The 22,986-nt window shown below is 37.5% G+C and overlaps 1 protein-coding gene across 1 annotated transcript; it reads right to left on the reverse strand.

Moving 5' to 3' along the window:
- Positions 1-8,781: 8,781 nt before the first annotated feature.
- LOC114263360 (putative pentatricopeptide repeat-containing protein At3g11460, mitochondrial) lies at positions 8,782-21,599 on the reverse strand. The gene is made up of 4 exons (XM_082923061.1): positions 21,345-21,599; positions 17,946-17,993; positions 9,579-10,332; positions 8,782-8,807 (listed from the first exon to the last, which is right to left on the reverse strand). Exons 1-4 carry the CDS (start codon positions 21,597-21,599, stop codon positions 8,782-8,784), a joined length of 1,083 nt encoding a protein of 360 aa, XP_082779187.1.
- Between the last annotated feature and the right edge of the window lie 1,387 nt (positions 21,600-22,986).

The raw sequence follows: 22,986 nt of genomic DNA on the forward strand, positions 1-22,986 counted from the left end.
CACAAAAATGACCACAAAATGATCTAAGAATTCCCGGAATATCCGGTTCATCAAGTCCATAAATACTGCCGGTGTATTGGTGAGCCCAAAAGGCATCACTAGAAACTCATAGTGGCCATACCGCATACGGAATGCCATCTTTGGAATATCCTCCTCCCTGACTCTCAACTGATGGTAACCCGATCTCAAGTCTATCTTAGAGAAACAACGGGACCCTTTCAACTGGTCAAACAAATCATTTATACGGGGCGTAGGGTACTTATTCTTAACCGTAGCCCGATTCAATTTCCAGTAATCGATTCAAAGTCTCAAAGCCCCATCTTTCTTTTTAGCAAAGAGGGCCGGCACTCCCCACAGCGAAGTACTAGGGCGAATAAAGCCCTTATCTAGTAATTCCTAGAGCTGAATCTTCAACTCAATCAACTCGGCCGGGGCAAAACGATATGGTGCCATAGAAATTGGCGTCGTGCCAGGGACTAGATCAATAGAGAACTCAATCTCTCGATGAGGTGGTAAGCTAACAAGGTCCTCGGGAAAAACATCCGAATACTCACAAACCACTCTAGGCAATACAATCTGGGTCTCATCACACTCACTACTCATAAAGCTAGTGAGGAGACCACTAACCTCACTCCGCTCTCGCGGATCATACACTGGTGGCAACACACTACCAACCCGATCCCCCAAGAAATGGAAACAATCCCCGCTCAAGGTACAAACTGTGACCTTCTGGCAGTAACAATCAATAACAGCCCGGTATGACGATAGCCAGTCCATATCCAAAATCATATCAAAACTCGACATGGCCATAACTACAAAAGAAAATGGAAGCCGGCGGTCGGCGACTTCTATATCACAGCCTCGACACCCTTATTTCAAGATCAATTCACCCCCAATAGGTGATACAATACAAATAGGAGATGCTAACTGCGCCACCTCCAACCCCAAAACAGATGCAAATGCAGCAGATATAAAGGAATGGGATGCACCCGTATCAATCAACACATTGGCAACCGAGTTGTAAAACAAAAAGGTACCTCTCACAACAGATGGAGCCGGTACAAGATCCTGCGCGGTAACAGTATACACACACCCAGAAGGTCTCTAATCTACCTGCTCACCCCTGGGAGAAGAAGACTGGTACACAGACTGAGACGATGACGCCTCCTGATTGGCCCTCGAGGCCTAAACAGACAGTGCTGGCTGATGGCTCTGAGTTTGCCTCGAACCAGATGTGCCACTCAACTGCGGGCAAAACCTCTTCAGGTGCCCCGCCTGACCACACTGGTAATAAGAGAGTGGCTGGCCTCTGCCCTGACTCTGGCTCTGAGGTCGAGCCGAAGATAAAGAGGCTCTCTGCCCTCCTCCCCTCTGCGGGCAAGCTAGAGACTTGTGGCCCAGCTGACCACATTTGTAATAAGTAATGTCTCCCTGACTACCTCTCCCAGAACCTAAACTCGGCACTAGAAAGGTAGATCTCACAAAAGCTCCCTGGGGCTGCTAAGGGTTAGAACCCCTCTGCCTTCTACCATCCCCCTGGCCATCCTGACTCCTCTTGGAGCCCCTCATCCTCTCCTCCTCCTCACGCATGATAATCTCCATATGAGCTGCAGCATCCACAAGACGCCTATACTCCAGGATCATGGACCCCGCAACTCTAGTCTTAAGCCCGTGCCTCAGCTTCTTCTCGAACTCAAGACAACGACGTTCCTTAGATGCCACTAGCTTAGGTGCAAACCTAGATAAGCTGGTAAATGCGGCCTCAAACTCAGCCACAGGCATACTTAGCTGATTGAGCTGGCAAAACTGGTCCCTCAACTTCTCCCTAATAGCTGGAGACAAAAATTTCTCCTGGAAAGCATCTACAAATGCCTCCCATGTACCACCAATACGGCCCTTCACAAACTTCCACCACTGACCCGCGTCTCCCTTCAGCTGGAAGGATGCCAAGGTCACCTTCAATGCCCCGTCTTCGATGCCCTGCATCTCAAACGTCTTCGTCATCTGCTCAAGCCACTCATCAGCCTTCAGTGGCTCTTTCGGATCCCCTAGAAACTCATCCGGATTAGACCGAAAAAACTCCCTCTTTAGAAAAGAAGGACCTGCCTCAACCACTTGGGCCTGAGCTTGATTCTCAGCCCTGAGAATGCCCATAGATTCCCTCAAAGCTCTTGCCATCTCGCGGGCTAAGGCACTCATGGCCTACTGACCTGCTGGCTCGGCCACATTGGCCTGACCAATCCCCTTCTGTTGCGCCGGAATCTCATCCGGTATAGGCACCTCCTACCTCCTAGGCCTACCTCACCTACCTTCGCGTCCTCGTCCTGACATCCTCATAAAGGTAACAGGAACATTAGCATATTCACAAATGTGCCGAAGCTATAACACTTACGTCCTAATGCAATGGACAACTGTAATTCATTCCACGTAAGCACATAATCACATAAGCCCCTACAAATTTCATTTCCGGATAATGACAGTCCCGAGGCGTTACTAGAGTTCCAGTTAGAAACAGCATTGATCAAGTGCTTTTCCAACAAGACTCCTTGAAACCCAAGGATCCAATCAACATCCTAGAAATTACATTCCATACTCATATAGTCACATAAACATGTTATCACATATGTGCATATCATTACATCTAAGTCTCTAACAAGCGAGACAAACCCATTGTGGTACTAACCACTTCCCACGTACCCAAAGTATTCAAACCCGATACGCTCTGATACCAAGTTATCACGCCCTCAAAATAATACATGGAAACCCACATTATTGACATGCATAGACATAAGTAAACAAAACTTAATTCCATTCATCAGAGCATTCCTTACAAATGTATTACATGTTGACAACAAAAGTAAATGCGCAACGGGTTTACAACTTTCTAAGCCAACACTTGGTTACACAAAAAGAGAGTACTAATTCAAAGCACATTAAGCCCTTGGCTTGAATTTACATGTAATACCAAAATAACAAAAATAATTCAAGAGTCTTTAACTCCCAAAGACCATCCAAGCTACGTCCTTGGAGGTGGCATGTCACCTGAACCTGAAAATGATGTCCCATATAGGGTGAACCACAGCCCAGTAGAGATATACTAAACCAAATATGAGCAATGACTAAAACAATAGCATTTGATAGGTGGTTAACACTTATAAACCAATTTATATCACAATACAGTTCCATGACAATCATGTCCATGTTACATTCCACTTTCTTTTACTTATCCAATTCATTTCATAAACATGGCTCAGAACCTGGCCAAACAATTCAATGAGACTATAACTCATACAAAGACACTTCCATACTTCACAATTTACATGAGATTACATCTTATATTAAAAAAACTTCCAAACTTTAAAAGATACACATATTTGTTGTATCAATACTTCAATTTAATACACATATTTGCTGTATTAATGGAGTCCATCACCTATCTCCTCCCAAACAGGTTTGAGAGTCCATCCCCTATCTTCTCTCAAACCATGGAGCACATCCCCTATCTCCTCCCACACAATACACATATTCCCAGTACATAAACACTCATCAAATACAAGTATCCATCAATACATATATTTTATGTATTATTCCAACCGTCATATTCAATGACATATTCAATGTGATTAGTTTTAGTTTTCCCTAATCAACATACAGTGTCTACAACAATCAAGACTATCATCCACCGATAGTCCAAAGTAGTTATTTCTAAATAGAAAATAAATGCATGAAACAGATATAATATCAACATTTTCATAGGTGAGTGATTAATTTATCCAACTCCACCATTCAACTTTATAATTCTCCAATTGCATAATTTCCAACTTAATTTCATATTCCCACAAATTAATTATTCAAATTAATTTATCACATAACTAGGGCATTTTTCCCTAATTCTCAATATCAACCCTAAGGTTCAATTTCATCAATATAACAACACCAATTCCATTTTTCAAGGTCTCTTATACACATGGCATTTAACATTTTGAAAACCCCCTCTCTATAAATTACAAATCAAACCCTAACTTTTCAAAAAATTACCCAACAACACCAACTAATCAAAATGCCCAAAATTTATGACAAAACTCATAAGATGGAGTAGGGTATCCCTACCTCGAAATGAAGAGACCAAAGCAGAAGATGATGAAAATCTAAGGTGTTCCAAATCCACAAATTTTCAGATTAAAATGTAGCCCACACGACCCTCTACCTTTCTTACAAAGGGATTAGGGTAGGAACACACTAGAAATAGATGAAACCCTAGAGAGAAGGTAAGTGTAGAGAGAAAGAGAGCTGAATCTAGGGTTTTAAGATGAAAAGTGTATCAAAAGTGATGAAGGGGACGGTTGTTGTGTACTGATATAACAGAGGCTCACTCGAGCGAAGGAGTGGTCGCTCGAGCGACCAGACACAAAGATACCTCGCTCGAGCGTAGAAAGCCTCGCTCGAGCCAACAATTCGAAGCTTCAGGTCTGCAACCCAAAAGCACGCTCGAGCGAAGAAAAGCTCGGTCGAGCGAAGAAAAGCTCGGTCGAGCGAAGAAACCCAAAACATAGACCTCGCTCGCTCGAGCGAAGGAAAGCTTGCTCGAGCCAAGAAATGCAAATCTCAAGTCCAAAACCAGACGCAGACGCAGGCTCGAGCGAAGGAACCTTGGCTCGAGCCACCAAACACAACACCCAACACTCGCTCGAGCGAAGGAATCTTGGCTCGAGCGAAGGATCTAAAACAAGGAGCTCGCTCGAGCGACAAAAGCCTCGCTCGAGCGAAGAACCAAAATTCTGGGCAGCAACCATTTGCTCCCAGTCACATCCAACCTGTAACAATCCTGCCCAAAACATCCTATAACTCAAATACAAAGTATTAAAGGACGGAAACAAGATATATACAACATCCCACACCACGGAACCTAAGCCCGGGATACAATAATGAATGGAGGGAAAACCGGGGTCGCTATACTTCCTCTCTCTTATCCTCCATCACCACAGCGGAAACCTCTTCGTCCCTTCTCTTTTGTCTCTTTTCTTCCTCTCTCTCTTCCCCTCCATCAAGAATGTATGGATTTTTTCGGTCTTGAAGTATGTTTTGATTACAAGCAAGAGAGAGATATGTGTTAGAGATGGTTCGGGTTTTCATTGTTTCTTGAACGGTCAATTAATACTCGTGCAGAGATCATTGGTGACAAGCTATACTAATTAACCCTTTTGTTTTTGGTGTTTTGGAAATACTGTTTTCATATATATTTTTTCTTTCTCATTTTTGGATCAGTAGATAGTCTCGTGCTATTGTAAAATGGAAATACTTGGGACCCCGATGTAGCGATCTTGATTTTTCGTAAATCATTATTATTATTATTATTACCATCATCATCATCATCATCATCATCATCATCGTCATCTTATTTTATTTTTGATTTTATTAATTGTGTGGTTACATGAGAATTTAATGTGGTATTTAATTAATTTAATGTGATAGTTAATTTTATGTAATTAATCCGAATATTGATATATTTATTATTTTGTAATAAAAAAAAGTATTTTATATATTGATAAAACATATATATCATATTTATTTATGTGGTATTTATAAAATATAATATAATACTAAATGTTAATTAGGTTATAAGTACTTAGAGAGGTGTTGAAAAAAAGAAAAGAAAAAAAAAACAAGGGTGAATTACAGTAACGATCCCTATAGTTTGGGACTTGTGTCATTTTGGTCCTTGACTTTTCGATTGTGACACATTTGACCATGAATTTTGAATCTTGTTCCAAATAAGGACAATTGAAGATATTATTGGATTTTTCAAGGGCAAAATCGTCAATTTGATAAAATATAATTAATTTGACAAAAATAAATGTTAAAAAATTATTTTTGAATTTTTAAAAATTATTTCTACCTACTAAAGATAAAATTTTATAAAATTGATAAGCCTTTTAGACATTTATTTCTTTTTTTTACCAAATTAATTTTTATTATGTATTTGGATGATGATCATGTAAAATTAATTTTTAAAAATTAATCATGTAATTTTTATTAGTTTTTATCAATTTTACATAATTTTATTTTTGGTGGATAGAAATAATTTTTAAAATTTTTGAAATATTGTTTTGAAATTTATTTTTGTCAAATTAGTTTATATTTTATCAAATTAACAATTTTCCCTTGAAATTAAGCAATAGTAGGTTAATTGTCCTTATTTAGAATAAGATTCAAAATTCATAGTCAAATATGTCACAATTGAAAAGTCGAGACTAAAGTGACACAAGCCCCAAACTATAGGGACTATTAATGTAATTTGCCCCAAAAAAAAAAAACTGAGGTGGCAGGAGTGAGAGGGAAAGAGAGACTATGATCAGGGGTTGTTGTTAAGAAGAGAGAGAAAAAAAGAAAAAGAAAAAAGAGAGACGACAGGTGGAGGAAAAAGGAAGAAAATAAAAAGGGGATTAGGGTTTTATTTTGGTGGCTCTATTAGTTAATCAAATATTTCTTTAATCTTCAAAAAAAATATTGTGAGTGCAAAATCCATTTCCCTTGATTTATGTTTAATTCGTTATTTTTATTTATTTATTTTTATTTATTTGATATTTGTTTGATTTTGTATTTGCATGTAGATGATGGATTGATTTTAATTATCTTGATTAGTTGTGTGTGCCAAGTTTGGGATTTTTATATGTATTTATTTTATGATTGTAATCACACTCATGGATATATGAAATTAAAATAAATTAGGAACTCATAGATAAATTTCTTATACTCCACCATGACTCCATTGATTGTTGTTTTATTTGAGTGTTGGTGAGAAAGAATGTATAAAAAAAGTGAGGATTATGAGATTTATTTGAATGCCTTAGACTTGGCATTGTTATGTTTGTTCTCATGAGTAAGATGTTTTGTATATGTATATTGTTGCTTTGTTCTCAGGAGTAGACGAGTGCTTTGATTTACGCGCGTACGTATATGCTAACCATCCAGGGAGTGTGGGTCAAACTTGGGACGATATTCCCCTGCAAGTTTGGCTTCGGAGCGGTGTTAGGTATACAGAAGGCACATGGGATATATGTGTAGGCCGGAAGTGAAGGGCCGAAGTGGTGGAGTTAAGGTACAAAGAATTAAATATGAGTTTTATTGTTATAGTGTGAATTATATTGATTTGTACATCTTGAAACAAATAATAATCGACCTCAATAAATTACGAAATTTGGGCAGAGGCATGTGTACGTAATTCTAGACAACTTTTGTATTTTAACTTTTTATTAAAAAGATCGATTAGAACTTGTAATCGGATGATCTTGATTACAATAGTTTTTATTCGTTTTAGCAATGCAGATTTTAGATGCTGTTTTAACCCACGAAACGAGCTTATTTTTATTGGTTTTCCATCAATTTAAGTAAAACATTATTCTGAACACTTTTCATGTTTTGAACTTTTCCGAAAAAAATCATCTTAGGGCAGTTTCTTTTCATTTTCAATTCTAAATTTTTCGATTGAATTCCGTCTAGGTTTTTCTATCAAGTTTTTCTCTCAACTTGTTCAGTTTTTACTAAATTCCTTTGCATTGTCTTTTAAAAAATTTGATTTTGTACAACTTTTGTTCTTTGAGTTTTGGTCATTTCGAATTATTTAAGCATGAAACGGTACATTTTTATACTTCTTCAATATGTTACTTATGATTAAATTATACTAACTTTATTTTTTGCAGAATGGTGGGTCTTACTAACTATTTATGCATGGCTGACCCACCATATTTGTATTTTTATTTTTATTTTGTTTATTTTATATTCAATTTATATTTCATTGTGTACGAGCAAGAAACTAAATGTCACCATATCTCGGGAAACTGCCTATTCGTCTTGATACGGATGGAACTGCCTATCTTGTTCCGTAACAAGAATTAAATGTATTTTTGTTTGTGTTAGGTGGACACGTGGGTGTCAAATATTTGTACTGGTACCAGTAAACTTGTATGCTGACCCATTTTGTCTCTTGGCATCTCGGGTGCATTTTGTTTGAGTGCAGCCGGCCTTCTTTTGCAGGATTAGTTGGGACTACGATGGTAAAGAGAAATAACTATAGTTGTTGAACATGTCGTTTAGGCTTCTTTTGTTTTCTTGAGTTTAGAGTTGATATTAGTTTATGTATTTATTATTATTTTTTTATGACCTTAGTATTTTAATAATTTGGCATAGTTTGTAACTTTACATTATTTAAGTTATTTTGACTATTTATTGTTACTTTAATGTTGGAGGTATTGGTTAGGTATTGGTTAGTTATGAAATTATAGTGGATGGTTTGGTTGGCGTTTTGTTAGTTTTTTTTATCCCTTGTAATCTTTTGAGGATGGAAATTTACTTAAACCCTTTGGAGACGTGAACGTTTAGATTTTGTTTAACCCTAAGATTTGGATAATGGAATATTGATTGGGGTTTAGTTCTAATTTAATATTTAATTGTCTAAATTTTGGGACATGACACCCAAAATGAGACCCTCAATGATGTATGGAGCAATCATTTTTTTTTTTTTTTTTGTTTGAGGGGGGAATTGATGTGGACCAATCACAGATAAGTGGGGATTATATTTTTTGGGGTCGATATCATTTCTAATTATAAAAATATTTGTATTTTGACTCTGAAATCTGCTTTTGAAATGATTTCGAAGCATTTTCTATGTCTAGAAATCTCTGCAACTTCACATGTGCATGTATATATATATATATATGCACATAGGGATATGTGTCTGTATATATACAGTGAGTTAGAATTTGTGAAAATCATTCAGGTTGTTCATTGGAAATTCTTGTCTCTTAAATCTATTTTTTAACAATAAAACAAAAGAGTGAAATTGTTTCAATAGATCAGGTCTGCGTTGAATAGATAAAAAAATTCAATTGCTATTTTAATAGATAAAAAAATTTGTACAAATAAAAAATTAGACAGATAAAATTTGGATAGAAAATTTGTATAGATAAAAATATTGAGCACATAAAAAACTAGATAAGTAAAATTTGGACAAATAGGAAATTTGCACAAATAAAATTTGGATAGAAAAAAAATTTACACAAAAAAATTTGAACTGATAGAAAATTTACACAGAAAAAAATTGAACAAATAGACAAAAAAAAATTTGAACAGATAGTCAACAAAAAGTCAAGCAGATAAAAAAAAGTTAAAGGGTAAAATTAGAAACAAAATGTCCTCCAGAACTTCTCACCATATTTCATAGAGTGTGGACCAATCACACACACACACACACACAAAAAAAAAAAAAAAAAAAAAAAAAAAAAAAAAAAAAAAACACTAGACCTAATGCCTTAGACAATTGTTAAAGTGGATTTTTTTTTTACCAATTTTCTCAAAAATATATATAATAAATTCATATGATATTAAATTATAACTTAATATTAGAAATAATTATTATAGAATTAAAAGGGATTTTAATTATTTAAGAAATTCAATATAATTAATATTATAAATAAGATAGACATAAAAATAAGAAATAATTTTAATATTTTATTAAAAAAAAAGTGAAAAAAGTATAATATAATTAATTGGTAAAATGCTTAGTATGTATAATTTTTTACCAATTTGCTCTACAGCAGTCCTGATTGAGTAATCTTTTGTCATGCTCTCAAAATGCTTCTTCCCTTCTTCTACTAAACCTGAATGCCTACAAGCTGTTGAAACAGAAATGAAGGTGAAGCTATTTGGCCAAATTTCTTCCTCTTTCATCTTTGTGAAGAGCATCAGAGCATTGTCCCCATGCCCATGAGATGCACAGGCCCCTATAATTGAAGTCCAGGACACAACACTTTTATGAGGCAACTTGTCGAAAGCGTCCCTTGCCAAAGCTATGTTTCCACATTTTGCATACATGTCAATTAAAGCGTTAGTAATTGAAACATTAGTTTCAAGACCTTTGTTCCTCACAAGCTTATGTATCCATTTCCCAGTATTGAGTGCTCCTAAATTAGCACAAGCTGATATAACACTAACCATTGTGATGTAATCAAATTCTACCTTTTCAATTAGCATTCTACGAAAGAGCTTAATGGCATACCGATCAGCATTAGTCTGTTCATAAGCAGCAATCATGGCATTCCACGAGACCAGGCGTTCGACTGGCATCTGATCAAACAAAGATCTGGCAGTATCAACAATTCCACACTCACCATAAAGAGCGATTAAAGTGTTAATCAGAAAAATATCAGAGTCCACCCCCAATTTAACAGCACAACCATGAACCAATTTCCCCAAGTTCAAAAACTCCAAACCAGCACAGGCGGGAAGAATGCTCACGAGTGTAATTGCATTCAGTTGAGTCCCGAAAGCTATCATCTAACAAAAAATGCCCAACCCTTTTTCAAAAAATCCATTTTGCACATATCCTGCAATCAATGTAGTTCCTCACTGTTAATGTATATGCGGTATTCCTAGATATATTAGGTATTGATTTCTTAGATATATTTGAAAATAGCCATAGTTAGATTTCTAATAGGATACTATTTCCCAGCCTATATATACAGGTTTTCTATTGTATAGGATTAATTCATTCAACACAATACATTAAATACAATACATATTATTTACTCTCTCTCTCTACTATTCTAACATGGTATCAGAGTCAGGTTAAGTACCGAGTAATTTCACTTCACCGGCAGGTGACAACCTTGCCTTGGCCGCCCGCCGGACCTCAACCTATTTTGCTGTCATATTTTCCTGTCAGTATCGCTTCGTGGTGATCTTTTCCTTTATTCACTGGTTTATTTCTACCTCAAATAGCTCTATTATATATGTATAGATTTTTTTTTAACTCGTAATCCATTCACTACAACAAAAAAGGCCTTTGGTGACAGACTGATTTTGTCTCCAAACATCAAATTTTTGTCACTAAAGTGATCTACGACGAAAAAAATTTGTCACCCCGTTCGTGGCCTATACGTCGTCGCTGAAAGTACCTGGTGATGAAAAACAGTTTCGTCGCCTATTTTTCATTTTTGGCGACGAAATGTTTCGTCTCCAAATGTTGAATTTTTCGTCCTCTAAAACATCAATTTCGTCATCAAAACTAAATAATATTTTATTTTAATTGTTTTTGGCGACGAAATATTTCGTCACCAAATATATTTTAGTAACGAAAGTTTTCCTCACCAATGATATGGATTAAGGTGACAAAAAAATTTGTCACTAAAATGAGCAAAAAAGAAAATTATTCAATAACAAAAAACATTTTGTCACCAAATATTTCAATTTAGTGACGAAATATTCAGCAAATGTGACGAAATTATTTGTTTTGTACTATATCATTAGTGACAAAATTATTCATCATGTTTTTTGAAAACTAATAGTGACATATTTTATTTCGTCACCAATAAAAATTAAAAAATTTGAAAATGGGGGTACTATTTTCTTCCGAAATTTTTTCTTTTCAGTAACAATTTCCTGCGCATTTCAATACCTTGTTCAATAAAATATCTATTACAAATCAATACAAAAATCTGTTTATTTTCATGAACATCACAATCGAATTTCAGCACTATCCACAAAAATACAATATGAACTGCATGCGGATTATAAACATGTCTCCTAATATCCACAAAAAACATCTACTAATATCCACAAAAATATAATATCAACCGCATGTGGATTACCAAACACATCTCCTAATATCCAACAAAAAACATGTCTACTAATATCAACAAAAATAAAATATCAAGGGCGGATTACCAAACATGCCCTGTAATACCAACAAAAATATAAAATTTATAACGCAACCAAAATACATATAAGGTAATATGAACAAAAACACAAAATGAGCTACTATCTGTCCTCCAAATTACCAAACATGTCCATATCAAATCTCGAATCTGCAAAAAAATGAAACACAAAAAAAAAAAAATGATAGTTAAACAATTATTATCTTATCCATAAAATATACAATTTAACATGCATTTTTCAAATTAGTTTTCAAATCGGGAGTTCGGTGCAAGTTCCGTTAGTTTTCACAACTTACATTGGTTCCTCCCGACGTGTTTAAGGTGTTCCCCCAGGCCGTCCCGTGGCTGTTACACGATTTTGGCCCCCGAAGGTCTATTTTCAAGCTTAAGTGTGAAAAAGTGAAATTTTGGACTTAGTTTTCAAACCGAGAGTCCCGTGCTAGTTTCGTAAGTTTCCACAACTCACATTGGTCCCTCCCGAGGTGTTTGATGTGTTCCCTGGGCTGTCTCGTGGTTGTTGCACGATTTCGGCCTCTCCGATGGCCTATTTTCAAGCTTAAGTGTGAAAAAATACAATTTTTGACTTAGTTTTCAAACCGGGAGTACCGTGCTAGTTCTGTAAGTTTCCACAACTCACATTAGTCCCTCCCGAGGTGTTTGAAATGTTCCCTAGGCCGTCTCGTGGCTGTTGGACGATTTTGGCCTCCGGTGGCCTATTTTGAAGCTTAAGTGTGAAAAAGTGCAATTTTGGACTTAGTTTTCAAACCAGGAGTCCCTTGCTAGTTCCGTAAGTTTCCACAACTCAAATGGGTCCCTCCTGATGTGTTTGAAGTGTTTCCCAGGCTGTCTCGGGGCTGTTGCACGATTTTGGCCTCCGGTGGCCTATTTTGAAGCTTAAGTGTGAAAAACTGCACTTTTCGACTTAGTTTTCAAACCGGGAGTCCCGTGCTAGTTCTGTAAGTTCCCACAACTCACATTGGTCCCTCCTGAGGAGTTTGACGTTTTCCCCGGGCCGTCTTGTGGCTGTTGCACGATTTCGGCCTCCGGTGACCTATTTTCAAGCTTAAGTATGAAAAAGTGTAATTTTGGACTTAGTTTTCAAACCGGGAGTCCCGTGCTAGTTTCGTAAGTTTCTATAACTCATATTGGTCCCTCCCAAGGTGTTTGACATGTTCCGCAGCTGTCTCGTGGTTGTTGCATGATTTTGGCCTCTGATGGCCTACTTTTCAAAAACGTGCATTTTTTGGCTTAGTTTTCAAACCGAGAGTCCCGTGCTAGTTCCGTAAGTTTCCACAACTCACATTGGTCCGTCCCGACGTGTTTGATGTGTTCCCCAGGCCGTCTAGTGCCTGTTGCATAATTTTGGCCTCCGGTGGCCTATTTTGAAGCTTAAGTGTGAAAAAGTACAATTTTGGACATATTTTTCAAACCGGGAGTCTCGTGCTTGTTCCGTAAGTTTTCGCAACTCGCATTGGTCCCTCCCGAGGTGTTTGAGATGTTCCCCGGGCCGTATCATGGCTCTTGCACAATTTTGGCCTCCGATGGCCTATTTTCAAGCTTAAGGGTGAAAAAGTTTATTTTTCGACTTAGTTTTCAAATCGGGAGTCCCGTGCTAGTTCCGTAAGTTTCCACAACTCGCATTGATCCCTCCCGAGGTGTTTGATGTGTTCCCTGGGCCGTCTCGTGGTTGTTGCACGATTTTGGCCTCCGATGGCCTCTTTTCAAGCTTAAGTGTGAAAAAGTACATTTTTCGACTTAGTTTTCAAATTGGGAGTCCCGTGCTTGTTCCGTAAGTTTTCACAACTCGTATTGGTCCCTCCCGACGTCTTTGACGTGTTCCCCGGGCCGTCTCGTGGTTGTTGCACGATTTTGGCCTCCGATGGACTACTTTTCAAAAAAGTACATTTTTGGACTTAGTTTTCAAACCGAGAGTTCCGTGCTAATTCCGTAAGTTTCCATAGCTCACATTGGTCCGTCCCGACGTGCTTGACGTGTTCCCCGTGCTGTCTCATGGCTATTGCATGATTTTGGCCTCCGGTGGCCTATTTTGAAGCTTAAGTGTGAAAAAAGTGCAATTTGGGACATAGTTTTCAAACTGGGAGTCCCGTGCTAGTTTCGTAAGTTTCCACAACTCGCATTGGTCCTTCTCGAGGTGTTTGAGATGTTCCCCGGGCCGTATCGTGGCTCTTGCACGATTTTGGCCTCCGATGGCCTATTTTCAAGCTTAAGGGTGAAAAAGTGTATTTTTGGACTTAGTTTTCAAACCGGGAGTCCCGTGCTAGTTCCGTAAGTTTTCACAACTCGCATTGGTCCCTCCCGAGGTGTTTGACATGTTCCCCGGGCCGTCTGGTGGTTGTTGCACGATTTTGGCCTCCGATGGCCTATTTTCAAGCGTAAGTGTGAAAAAGTGCATTTTTCGAATTAGTTTTCAAACTGGGAGTCCCATGGTAGTTCCGTAAATTTCCACAACTCGCATTGGTCCCTCCTAATGTGTTTCACGTGTTCCTTGGGCCCTCTCGTGGTTGTTGCACGATTTTGGCCTCCGATGCCCTACTTTTCAAGTTTAGGTGTGAAAAAGTGCATTTTTAGACTTAGTTTTCAAACCGGGAGTTCCCTGCTAGGTCCATAAGTTTCCACAACTCATATTGGTCCCTCCCGAAGTGTTTGAGGTGTTCCCTAGGCCGTCTTGTGGCTGTTGCACGGGATTTTGGCCTCCGATGGCCTATTTTCAAGCTTTAGTGTGAAAAAGTACATTTTTGGACATAGTTTTCAAACCGGGAATCCCATGCTTGTTCTGTAAGTTTCCACAACTCACATTAGTCCCTCCCGAGGTGTTTGATGTATTCCCCAGGCCGTCTCATGGTTGTTGCACGATTTTGGCCTCCGATGGCCTACTTTTCAAGCTTAAGTGTGAAAAAGTACATTTTTGGACTTAGTTTTCAAATCGGGAGTCCCGTGCTAGTTCCGTAAGTTTCCACAACTCACATTGGTCCCTCCTGAGGTGTTTGACGTGTTCCCCAGGCCGTCTTGTGGCTGTTCCACGATTTTGCCCTCTGATGGCCTATTTTCAAGCTTAAGTGTGAAAAAGTGCATTTTTGGACATAGTTTTCGAATCGGGAGTCCCGTGCTAGTTCCGTAAGTTTCCACAACTCGCATTGGTCCCTCCTGAGGTGTTTGACATGTTCCCCAGGCCGTCTGTGGTTGTTGCACGATTTTGGCCACTAATGGCCTATTTTCAATCTTAAGTGTAAAAAAGTGCATTTTTTCAATTAGTTTTCAAACTGGGAGTCCCGTGGTAGTTCCGTAAATTTCCAAAACTCGTATTGGTCCCTCCTGACGTGTTTCACGTGTTCCCTGGGCCGTCTCGTGGTTGTTGCACGATTTTGGCCTCTGATGCCCTACTTTTCAAGTTTAGGTGTGAAAAAGTGCATTTTTGGACTTAGTTTTCAAACCGGGAGTTCCGTGCTAGTTCCGTAAGTTTCCATAACTCACATTGGTCCCTCCCGAAGTGTTTGAAGTGTTCCCTGTGCCGTCTCGTGGCTGTTGCACGGGATTTTGGCCTCCGATGGCCTATTTTCAAGCTTTAGTGTGAAAAAGTGCATTTTTGGACTTAGTTTTCAAACCGGGAATCCCGTGCTTGATCCGTAAGTTTCCACAACTCACATTAGTCCCTCCTGAGGTGTTTGACGTATTCCTCGGGTCGTCTTGTTGCATGATTTTGGCCTCCGATGGCCTACTTTTCAAGCTTAAGTGTGAAAAAGTGTATTTTTTGACTTAGTTTTCAAATCGGGAGTCTCGTGCTAGTTCTGTAAGTTTCCACAACTCACATTAGTCCCTCCCGAAGTATTTGAGGTGTTCCCTGGGCCGTCTCGTGGCTGTTGCACAGTATTTTGGCCTCCGATGGCCTATTTTTAAGCTTTAGTGTGAAAAAGTGCATTTTTGGACTTAGTTTTCAAACTGGGAATCCCGTGCTTGTTCCGTAAGTTTCCACAACTCACATTAGTCCCTCCTGAGGTGTGTGATGTATTCCCCAGGCCGTCTCCTGATTGTTGCACGATTTTGGCCTCCGATGGCCTACTTTTCAAGCTTAAGTGTGAAAAAGTGTATTTTTGGACTTAGTTTTCAAATCGGGAGTCCCGTGCTAGTTCTGTAAGTTTCCACAACTCACATTGGTCCCTCCCAAGGTGTTTGACGTGTTCCTCGGGTCGTCTTGTGGCTGTTGCACGATTTTGCCCCCGATGGCCTATTTTCAAGCTTAAGTGTGAAAAAGTACATTTTTGGACTTAGTTTTCGAATCGGGAGTCCCGTGCTAGTTCCGTAAGTTTCCACAACTTACTTTGGTCCCTACCGAGGTGTTTGAGGTATTACTCGGGCTGTCTCGTGGTTGTTACACGATTTTGCTCGCCGGTGGTCTATTTTTATGCTTAAGTGTGAAAAAGTACATTTTTCGACTTAGTTTTCAAACTGGGAGTCCTGTGCTAGTTCCGTACGTTTTCACAACTCACATTGGTCCCTCCTGAGGTGTTTGAGGTGTTCCCTGGGCTGTCTTATGGCTGTTGCACGATTTTGGCCTCCGATGGCCTATTTTCAAGCTTAAGTGTGAAAAAGTGCATTTTTGGACTTAGTTTACAAACCGGGAGTCCCGTGTTATTTCCGTAAGTTTCCACTGCTTATATTGGTCCCTCCCGAGGTGTTTGAGGTGTTACCTGGGCTGTCTCATGGTTATTGCACGATTTTGGCCTTCGATGGTCTATTTTCAAGCTTAAGTGTGAAAAAGTGCATTTTTGGACTTAGTTTACAAACTGGGAGTCCTGTGCTAGTTCCGTAAGTTTCCACTACTCACATTGGTCCCTCCCGAGGTGTTTGAGGTGTTACCCGGGCCGTCTCGTGGCTATTGCACAATTTTGGCCTCCGATGGCCTATTTTCAAGCTTAAGTATGAAAAAGTACATTTTTAGACTTAGTTTTCAAACCGGGAGTCCCGTGATAGTTCTGTAAGTTTTCACAACTCACATTGGTCCCTCCCGAGGTGTTTGAGGTCTTTCCTTGGCCTTCTCATGGATTTTACACGATTTTGGCCTCTGATGGCTTATTTTCAAGCTTAGGTGTAGGAAAAATACATTTTTCGACTTAGTTTTCAAATCCCGAGTCCCGTGCTAGTTCCGTAAGTTTTCACAACTTATATTGGTCCCCCCCCCCCCGAGGTGTTTGAGGTGTTTCGCAGGCCTTCTTGTGGCTGTTACATGATTTTGGCCCCCCGATAGCCTATTTTCAAGCCTAAGTGTTGAAAAAGTACATTTTTTTACTTAGTTTTCAAATCGGGAGTCCCATGTCTACCGAGGTGTTAAGGGTGTTCTCAGGCCTTCTCATGGCTTTTTCACGATTTTAGTCCCTGATGGCCTATTTTCAAACCTAAGTATTGGAAAAGCACATTTTTGGACTTAGTTTGAAAAAGTGTATTTTTCTACATAGTTTTCAAACTGGGAGTCCCATCCTATATCCATGCATATATTATCATGACTTATGAAGATGTATTAGATATTTAATTGGTTATGTTTCTTTTTTTCTTTTTCTTTTTTTGATGTTGCATTTCCATTTAACATATATGGATTTTCAATAATGCTACAATAAATAAAACAATATACATGGGTTTTCTGTAGGTTCACCTGAAACCTCTATTAACAATCCATACAACAAATATAACATATTCGGGTTTTCAGTAGGTTCACTCTCAACCTCTTAAGACCATTATGGGTTTTCAGTAGGCTCACCCTTAACCTCGTCCACGTGTGTGATTGTGTACATGCGTGTGTATATATATATATCGATGTGTAGAAGATACCTGCTCGTCAATTCTTGTCTAAGGCCTTGGAGAAAAGTCACTTTAAGATCAAACTCGATTACAAGATCCACAAAATCTGAGGCCAAAACATTTAAAGAAAAACACAGCATCACTAATAAGTGTTCAAAGAAAAACATTCACCTAAACTTATTTATATTTAACATGAAGATAACACAAAAGTTAAGAGTTGTAACAGATCATAAGCAAGCCGTAGAAGGAAAAACCTCAAAATTTTAGTTCCATACACAATAGAGAATTAAGCAAATTTCATATCCAAAAGGAAATTTGTACCGCACCAAAAAGATAATCTGTACCGCAACAAAATTGATTGGCATTGCAATAAATTATTGACCCTTGAAGAAAATTAGCTAGTCAAACCTTAACAAATCTTACCTTCTTCCCAGCCTCAACTTGCTCAACCTCAGCACCAATAGCAAGAATCTGAAAAGGTGAAAAAGAGGATAGACCAAGCAAGTAGCTTGAAAAAGAAAAAACTTATAACCTGTGAGCATTTTAGTAAATGTAAATGGTTTCATATGTTGGGCATGAAAGTACAATTTCTAATGAGTTAGAAATTATAAAGATTGCATGGTGAAATAGGGATCTTCCTTTTCTCTTACAATTTACATTCGTACCAATTCTTCTTGAGAGGTTTCAGTTCAGCATTACAGCAGCAATTCCACTAACTTCAAACAAATTAATTAAGCTGAATGGACATATGTTAAAAAAAACATTGATCATACCACTGCAGATAAGGTTTCAACATTTGTTTCCTCAAAAAAAAAAAAAAATATGTATACCTCAACAAGAGTTTTCCTTATGTATTTGAGCTTACAAGCTTCAATGATGATTCCCTTTACCTCTTAGAACTAGCAAGGCAACGTAGATTAAGGTTTGAAGTGTCACACATGCATGACGGTTTCTAAAAGATCTAAAGATAACACAAACTATATCATTGGGATTATTGCTCCTAATATTGATATAGCAACAAATACACTACCAAGACACATTTTAGGTGTTGTTTGTTGCTTTGGGTATTTCTTAATAAAGCATTGCATAATTGATGGCATATTTCTGGGTGCCTCTTCAATTGTCTAAAATAATGCTTCTTTTGCAGGTTCAATCTAAACAAAACGTCACCCTATCTTCCACACTGCTATACCAATCAAATTTATTTTTCTAGATTTACCAATGAGTGAACTAGTTGTTTTCATTACTATAATTTTAGTTCCCATATCATGGATCATGATTGGGGGGTTGTGATGTTAGTATTGGATGTTTAATTAGAAAAGGAGGTGACAAACTTATCTTGCAGTGATTATAGGTTGTTTGGATTCACTGATGAGTTGCTTTACATAGGAAAGATTGTCATTAATAGATGGATTTTTAATGGCCCCTTAATAATTTTGATAATTCATGAAGGTGAAGAAGATGAACAAAAAATATACATGGTCTATCTAAGATCCCATTAAGATGTATGATTTCACATTGCCACAGAATCATGTACAAGGCAAAATCATTTTTGACAAGTCCAAACACGAGAACAAAAAATAGTCAGATATTGACAAAAAAAAAAAATAGTCAGATATTGAGCAATTGCACAATTTGGCCAGTACATTGCATTTTCATTATTGTGACTTCAGAATACAACAGAAGAAGTAGAAGAAGAAGATGAGTAGAGACAGAGATAATTTTTTGATTCTTGCATTGCATTAAACAGTTGGAAGGCGAAAGATGTAACAGGAAGAAATACCTAAATCAAAATGGGGAAATAGAGGAAGGGATAGAAACGGAGACACACAGAGAGAGAGAGAGAGAGAGAGAGAGAGAGAGAGAGAGAGAGAGAGAGAGAGAGAAATACCTAAATCAAAATCAATGGGTTTGAGACAGTAAGCAACGGTGAGTGACGGTGGCGATGATACAGTGTACCGATGGAGAGCGATGGGCAATTTGACAGGAGTGAGATCAAATAGTGGCGATGCCAGAGGAGGAGAAGGAGCTCCGATTGCCGGCGAACGCGAGGATGACCGGCAGGAGAGAGGGAGGGGAGAGGAGCAACGGAGACGGGGAAAGAGAGAGAGGGAATGAAACGAAGAGAGAGAGAGAGAGAGAGAGAGAGAGAGAGAGAGAGAGAGAGAGAGGGCTTTGCAAAATAGGACCTAATTTGGGCAAACAAAGTGGGTTCTTACTTATGCCTGAAACTACGTCGTTTTGCCTAATAAAATTATAGGAGACGAAATTATTTCCTCGCGGAAATTTTGTAAAATGGTGACAAAAATTTTCGTCTCTAAAATGACGCTCAAATATTCTGCCAAATTTTCCAACGGCGGGAATTTTTTTTGTGACGAAAAATAAAATATAGAGACGAATAAAATTTTCGTCACCTATTGTTTTATTGATTTTAAGCATTTGGTGATGAAATTTAGTTTTTCTCTCTAAAAATACTACAATTGGAGACGAAATCTTACTTTTATCTCTAAAACATGTATATTTGGAGACGAAATTTTTTTTCGTCATGCCTTTTTGTCACCAAAGACCTTTTTTGTTGTAGTGATTTTTTTTTTTTTGTTTTTTTTTGTTTTGGTACTTCTGCTTCACTCTGTCTTTCTCTCTGCTTCAGCCTCAAATAAGTTTCTATATTCAAACTTATTTGAGTTTGAGAGGGAGTACTATACCTATATCGTGGTGAACATGGTAATACACCATGCAAACCACCTAAGCCATTTCCTGTGGTGCACAACTCAAGCTGCCTACTGTGGCACACTACCTAAGTCATCCCGTGGCGCACCATCTCAGCCGCTGCTTTGGCACACTTCCTAAGCTACTTCCTTTTGGAGAACTCCCTAAGCGGCCTCTTTAGCACACTCCCTATAAAGCCGTCTCATTTGGCGCACTCTCTAAGTCGCCCCATTGGCGCATCATCTAAGATGCTCCTTGGTGCACTCTCTTATAAGCCGCCTCTTGGTGCACTCAGTTATTTGTTGTCATCATCGTTTAGCACCATGTCATAAGTTATGTGTATGCCATGCTTGTTGGTTCAACATCCAATTCTCTACATTGGTTTTATATGACCCCTTTAAACTGTCCCAACATTGATTTTGGTTAGCCAATCTCCACAACGGTTCGGTATGACCCCCTTAAACTGTCTTGACATTGATTTCAGTCAGTTGCTACAATGGTCCGACATGACCTTAAACTGCCCCAGCATTAGTTCCAGCCAGTTTCTACAATGGTCCGGCACGACCTAAAACTGTCTTGGCATTAGTTTCAGCCAATTCCTACAACGGTCCAACATGGCCATAAACTGTCTCCCGGCATTAGTTCTGGCCTCTAATATATTTCTATCGCCCTTGCGTTCTCGTTCGGATTTTGCAATCTATTTGCCTTTCATTTTTATTTAGTTTAGTTTCATGTTTTCGTTTCTCTCTCCAAACTCAAGATATTTATCCTCCTTGAGTTTGAGGGAGGATGTTAATATATATGCGGTATTCCTAGATATATTAGATATTGATTTTCTAGATATATTTGAGAATAGCCATAGTTAAGTTTCTTATAGGATACTATTTCTGATAGTAAGATTTTTAATAGGATACTATTACCCAACCTATATATATACCGGCATTCTATTGTATATGATTAATTCATTCAATACAATACACTGAATGCAATACATATTATTTACTCTCTCTCTACTATTCTAACACTCACAACTATCTCACCAAAAACTAGTTTCGAATTGAAACCCCCCCCCCCACTCTGCGAGTACATTGTAATTAATGAATGTACAAATACATCCAAATCAAATCCATTCTTAATTATGTTACAATGCGCTTCTCTCCCTTCCATCAAAGCTGAGAGGATAGCACAAGATCGAACCACGGAAGGAAAAGTATAGCTGTCAGGTAATAATCCAATTCGATGCATGTCTCTATAAAGAACTATGGCTTCTTGACAAGGACCCAGATCGGCATAACCTCGAATCATGGTGTTCCAGAGAAATAAATCCCTTTCAGGTATTAAATCAAACAGTTTGCGAGCATAGTCCATTGTTGGGGCCACGGAGCGAACTAAGGTGATGAGTTTCGTAGATAAAAGGAGGTTTTTGTGGGACCCATTTGTGAGGATGAGAGCATGGATTCGTTTGAGGTCTGAAAGAGAGGAACAAGAATTCAAAAGGTAGTTAAAAGGGAGGGAGTGGTAGTTAGTATAAAAGTGAGATGGGCATACAAAATGGGTTCAAGTTTTTTAAGAACTGTGAGAAATGAGGTGTCTAACATCAATTTCACATCCCTTTGATAACAGAGCAACTGTGTTTTTGGGATATCACGTAGGGTGCCTAAATGTTCTTTTCCCTATTGGCAATATGGCTTTGAGTCATTAAAATTAGTTCAAAAAAGATCCACTCTAGTTGGGGCTTTATCTACAATCAAAAGAACCACACCAAAAAAAAAAATTAAGAGTAATGCTGAGAGTCACAAATTTGACCAATAATTTATTTATAATGTGGTAAAAAAATTGGATTCTCAATTATTGGATATGTAACAAATTAAAAGTTAACACTTATCCTAACACATAGAATTGTGAAAGTTTTTTTGAAGTCTCAAATATTTTAATAATAATAATAATAATAATAATAATAATAATAATAATAATAATAATAATAATAATAATAATAATAATAATAATAATAATAGTAATAGTGCCAAGTTTCATAATCATCACTCTCTCCTCTACAATAACTATTAGGGTAAATTAGATTCAACTTTCTTTGGATTTAGAGAAAATAAAGTAAATTTCATAGTTTTGACATAATTATATTAAGTTCCTTTGCAGTTTTAATTAATATAACACCTAGTTTTATTTTCATCAATAATTTGTCGGTTATATGAATAAAAAAAATGATATTGTCATATTTTTTACACGAAAATATTTATTTTAAGTTGTATAATTTTGTGTTTTCACACTATCTGCATTAGTTTCATTCCATTTAATCTTATTAAAAAGAAGATTAGCGTAATTATATCAAAATTGTGGAGCTCTTTTTTTTTTTTTTTTTTGAAAGTTAATGTAATTCACCCTAAATTTTAAGTTGTCTTTTTTTCTAAGCTTAAATTTGAATTTGAGAGAATTTTTAAGGTCTGTGGGGTTCACCATGAATCCTATTTAGATTATTTGAATGTTCATTTTGTAAGATTCTTAATATGTATATTATCCATAAAAATTTTAAAAAAAATTAAGTCAATTCGATAATCCTAGCATTTTCATTTTATGGCGTTTGTTTCTAAAACATAGATAACAAGTATGTTTTTGAAAATTGAACATTCATTTTTTGATAATAAATACGATAAAATGAAAAGACTAAGATTATTGGATTGACCAAATTTTTTTTATTTATGAATCATACACACGGAGGGACCTATAAATGAATAATCCG

Source organism: Camellia sinensis, chromosome 4, assembly GCF_055761805.1.
Source record: "Camellia sinensis isolate YWXY chromosome 4, ASM5576180v1, whole genome shotgun sequence".
In the NCBI taxonomy this organism is placed as follows: domain Eukaryota; kingdom Viridiplantae; phylum Streptophyta; class Magnoliopsida; order Ericales; family Theaceae; genus Camellia; species Camellia sinensis.